This window comes from Monoraphidium neglectum, assembly GCF_000611645.1.
Source record: "Monoraphidium neglectum strain SAG 48.87 unplaced genomic scaffold scaffold02496, whole genome shotgun sequence".
Taxonomy (NCBI): domain Eukaryota; kingdom Viridiplantae; phylum Chlorophyta; class Chlorophyceae; order Sphaeropleales; family Selenastraceae; genus Monoraphidium; species Monoraphidium neglectum.
The window spans coordinates 5,170-9,055 of NW_014011132.1; the positions used below are offsets into that span (position 1 = coordinate 5,170).

The 3,886-nt window shown below is 61.4% G+C and overlaps 1 protein-coding gene across 1 annotated transcript in view; it reads right to left on the reverse strand.

The window, feature by feature from the left end:
• MNEG_10874 (ankyrin repeat domain 50) overlaps nt 1-3,811 on the reverse strand; it is a gene marked incomplete at both ends in the record, with an annotated part of 6,443 nt that extends 2,632 nt beyond the window's left edge. Inside the window, 10 exons of the mRNA XM_014040654.1 lie at nt 238-356; nt 840-906; nt 1,208-1,243; nt 1,568-1,662; nt 2,027-2,084; nt 2,400-2,492; nt 2,866-2,969; nt 3,177-3,192; nt 3,417-3,492; nt 3,708-3,811. Coding sequence (XP_013896108.1) covers nt 238-356; nt 840-906; nt 1,208-1,243; nt 1,568-1,662; nt 2,027-2,084; nt 2,400-2,492; nt 2,866-2,969; nt 3,177-3,192; nt 3,417-3,492; nt 3,708-3,811 — 768 coding nt within the window. The remainder of the gene's footprint in view (nt 1-237; nt 357-839; nt 907-1,207; nt 1,244-1,567; nt 1,663-2,026; nt 2,085-2,399; nt 2,493-2,865; nt 2,970-3,176; nt 3,193-3,416; nt 3,493-3,707) is intronic.
• Between the last annotated feature and the right edge of the window lie 75 nt (nt 3,812-3,886).

Genomic DNA, 3,886 nt, shown 5'->3' on the forward strand with positions numbered 1-3,886 from the left:
GGTGGGGGGGGGGTGAGGCTTGAATGGGCGTGCCGGCAAGCAGAACGAGCCGGGACTGCGATCAAAGGGCTGAAGCAGGTGCTGTGACCCAGCACCTACTCTGCATTTGAGACAGTGAAACCTGCAGCCACCGCGTCAGCATAGTGTGACCAGCAAAGCAGGGTTGGTGTGCCAACAGAGATCGACATCGTGTCGGCTGTCTCTGCGCGCAACAACAGATGATGACGTCATGTTCACCTGCAGGTTTGCTGTCTCTGTGAAGAAGGCCATCTCAGCCAGCGGGTCGCCGGGGCCCAGCTCTCTGATGGTGGCGCCGTGGACGGACGCGCCGTCCAGGCTCAGGACTACGTGCTCCCCTGGGGTGTTTGAGGTGTGTGCGCGTGTGTGTGTTGTGCGTGGGGTGTGTGTGTCGTGCATGGTGTGTGTGTGTGTGTGTGTGTGTGTGTGTGTGTGTGCGCGTGCGTGCGCGCGCGTGCGAGTGTGTGTGTGCGTGCATGCGTGCGTGTGTGTGTGCATGCGTGCGTGTGCGCCCGCACGCGTGCGCATGTGCTTGTGCGCGCTCGCATGCAGGAGTTTGCTCACATGCACGGGCATGCTTGGCTGCATGCGCACGCAACCACGCAACCATAAGCCAGTCACATGTAACAATGCATGAGTAAGCCAACCTCAAAAAGACACGCGCTGGCTGATTCATGCACACAGGGCACATCTGCATGCGCCTGCTGGCGCTGCGGGTCCATTGGGCAGCCCCAACACCAGCCCCAGGACGACCCCGCCGCTGGCCCGCAGTGCCCCAAGCGGTCCAGCGGTGACCGATTGGCGGCGCTGGGCCTCCTCACCGGTCCTGGAGCTGCTGTCAGAGCGCGGTGACTCGATCATGGCGACACCCGCCACCAGCAGCATCAGCTGGACGGATGGGCGGCACAAACGGGTGACGGGGGATTCGTGGGCAGGTGGTGGGGCGCACCACCAGGCGCATGCAGCAGCTGCTGCATGCGCCTGTCTGGAAAGCAGGCTTGTCTGTTGAAGCGCAAAGAATGGGGCTGCAGGACCAGATACAGGTCCCTGCATTTGTAAAAGCGCACGACCGCCCGGCCGCCTGGGGGGGCCGAGCAGAGGGTGGGCTTGGCGGGAAGTGCAACAGGCGCCTGCATGAGACGCGCCCCGACAGCTTAGAGGGACGCCTGCCGGCCCCGACCCGCCTCACCTCATTGACCGTGTCCCCCTCGCTCACAATCTCCACCTGCGTCGGCAGCAGGAGGGCGAGGGCGGGGCGTGGGGAATGTGACGCAGTGGTTTGGCGGCGTGGGGGGAAGGCAGCGGTGTGCGTCGTAGAGGGGAGTGGCTGGGTGGGTCGAGGGGCCACACACCGCCAGAATGGTGCATGGTAGGAGGAGGCAACTGTTGAGGGAATGGGATTTGGGGGGGAATGCGGCCAAGTCCATGCAAAACAGAGAGATTACTGCTTCTTTCCGGCGCAACCTGAGAGTGCACCAGGCAAGAACCATCGCTTGCAGGCAAGATGCGTCGCAGATCAAGCGCAGGGAGCAAAGCACGCGCGACCGACCTTGGGCATGACGTGCTCGATCTTGGCAGCCGCCAGGAAGGCGTCAAGAAACTTCTGCTTGGTGCCCAGCAGCAGCCACGAGTCCTGCAGGGCGCCTGCAATACACGGTGTCGTGTCATCATATTATTGCACCGTCGCAAGTTTATGTTGATTAATGGGCGCCTCGCCTGCCAGGATTGGCATGGAGCGCTGAGTACCACGCCAAGCACCTTGAAAACTCTGCGGAACAAGACGGGCTTTTGGCGAGCCACAGGCTCGCCCTCGGGCGCGCGCGATCGCGGGTGCTAGCGCTGCCTCGCATCAGACAAGTCACACAAGCATTAGCAATCTCCTTCGTGCACCCCCCCCCTCAAACATATACACGCACACAGACACACAACATGCACACACACGCACACACAATCACGCACACACACATACACACACGTGCGCGATCACAGCCGCGTCTCCCAGCCGCACCTAGGTACATGTGGCGCAGCACGCGCCGCCTCAACGCAGACGGCAGGGAACCCAGCACCTGGCACAGGTTGCAAACATCGGCAGCAGCAGAAAGGATAGCAGCGAGACAGCCGGGACCGAGTTAGAAGATCTGAGGCTTTGGGGGCTGCCAGGCAGGATGGTTGACGCAAAACCGGTGTTGTCTCGCTGGAGCTTGCGTCTGCACCTGCTGCTGCACGCCTTTGGTGCTTGCCGGCACCCTCCGTGCGTCTCAATAATGCCTGACAACCCTGCCAACCCTCTGCTCACTGCCGCCTAGTGCACACATCACATCCCCCGCATGCCCAGCCTGCACACTGCAACAATTCCTTGCAAGCAGGCAGCAACACGGCACCCCGGTGAGGCCCCTGGAGCCTGCCTGCTCGTCGCTGCCCTCCTGGGAGCTGTAGTAAAGGCGCAGGTGACCCCTCATGGCGGATTGGAGGTCCTGAGGGTTGGTCGGTTGGCGGTTGTCTTGCTTCAAAATTTGGCAAGACGGGGGGCACCACAAAGCAGGAATAGGCTTGAACACACCTGCACAAACAATGCCACCGTGAGGCAACAGAGCAAGCCTGGCCAATGTGGCTGGGAAGCAAGTCGCGCTTTTGTGCTACGACAAAAAGCGCAAGCTTGTGAGCAAGAGTCAAGTCGGCCCAAGCAGCAGGACGCTTGAAAACATTGCCTGACTGTGCCAACTGCAGCGCCTGGCTGCGCCCCCTGTCAGCAGAACTACTGCTCGACTGATGCCGCTTTCAGCATTGCTGTCTGACTGTTGTTCCAAAAATGGAGCCACACAAAATGAGTGTACTGCCTGCACTGACCTTTGGGATGTCGTGCGTGGCGCCGTACTGCTTCAGGGCCTGGAGCTGGCCGCGGTACCGCCCCGTCTCCTCATCGGAGCGGGTGACCATCAGCGTGACCGTGCCTGGAGGGGAAGTTTGCATGCGTTATTATCATGCGTGGATGCGGCCGTGTGTGAGTGCATGCGCCTGCATTGATGATGGCTGGTTGACAAATGGGCTTGGGCACAATGCAGCTCGAAGCTGCAATCGGCGCAGTCCAGCGCATACATGCACTCCTGCACGCCGCGGTGCGTCCGCCTGCCACAGAGCAGGGCAGGGGATCGCCTCACCGATGATGTAAGCGCCCTGCAGTGCGCAACAAGGGGTGGGAACGTGGCCGCGTCAGAGTCAGTCGTGTGACATCTTGGCTTAGGCAAGCTGAGCCCCTGTTGGCGGCCAAGCCTTTGGCCCCCCACAACACAAACACAGTACCAACACACACACACACATACACATACATATACACGCATGCGTGCGCGCGCACAGACAGTGTGTGTGTGTGAGTGTGTGTGTCACGCAGCCAGGCGCACCGTGAAGATGTTGAGGTTGATGACGATGATGATGAACACCGCCTCCGCTGCCGTGTAGGCGTGGATGTCGCCGTAGCTGCATGCATACGCACCAAGACAGGAAGTTTTTGGGTGCAGTTTTGGGGCGGGACGGAGGTTGGGCGACAGATGACGGTGAGCGGCCGGGCGCGTCCGATGTACCGGGTAGGAGAATGTCACCACGAGCACGAGAGGCACGACTGAGAGTATGGCAGAGGGTCAAATGACAGCAGCCGGGGTGGACGCGCCCGGCAGAGCGTTTCCGCCGCTCACCCGACTGTCGCAAACGTGACCGTGGCCCAGTACAAGGACCAGATGTAGCTCTCAAACGTGCTGACGGCCGCGCCGGGCGCGATCCACTCGTGGGCTGCCACCATCCACGTGAGGCCGCTGGTCTGGCGGGAAATGTAGTAGAAGAGGCTGCGGGGTGCAGGGGTGCAGGGGTGCAGGGG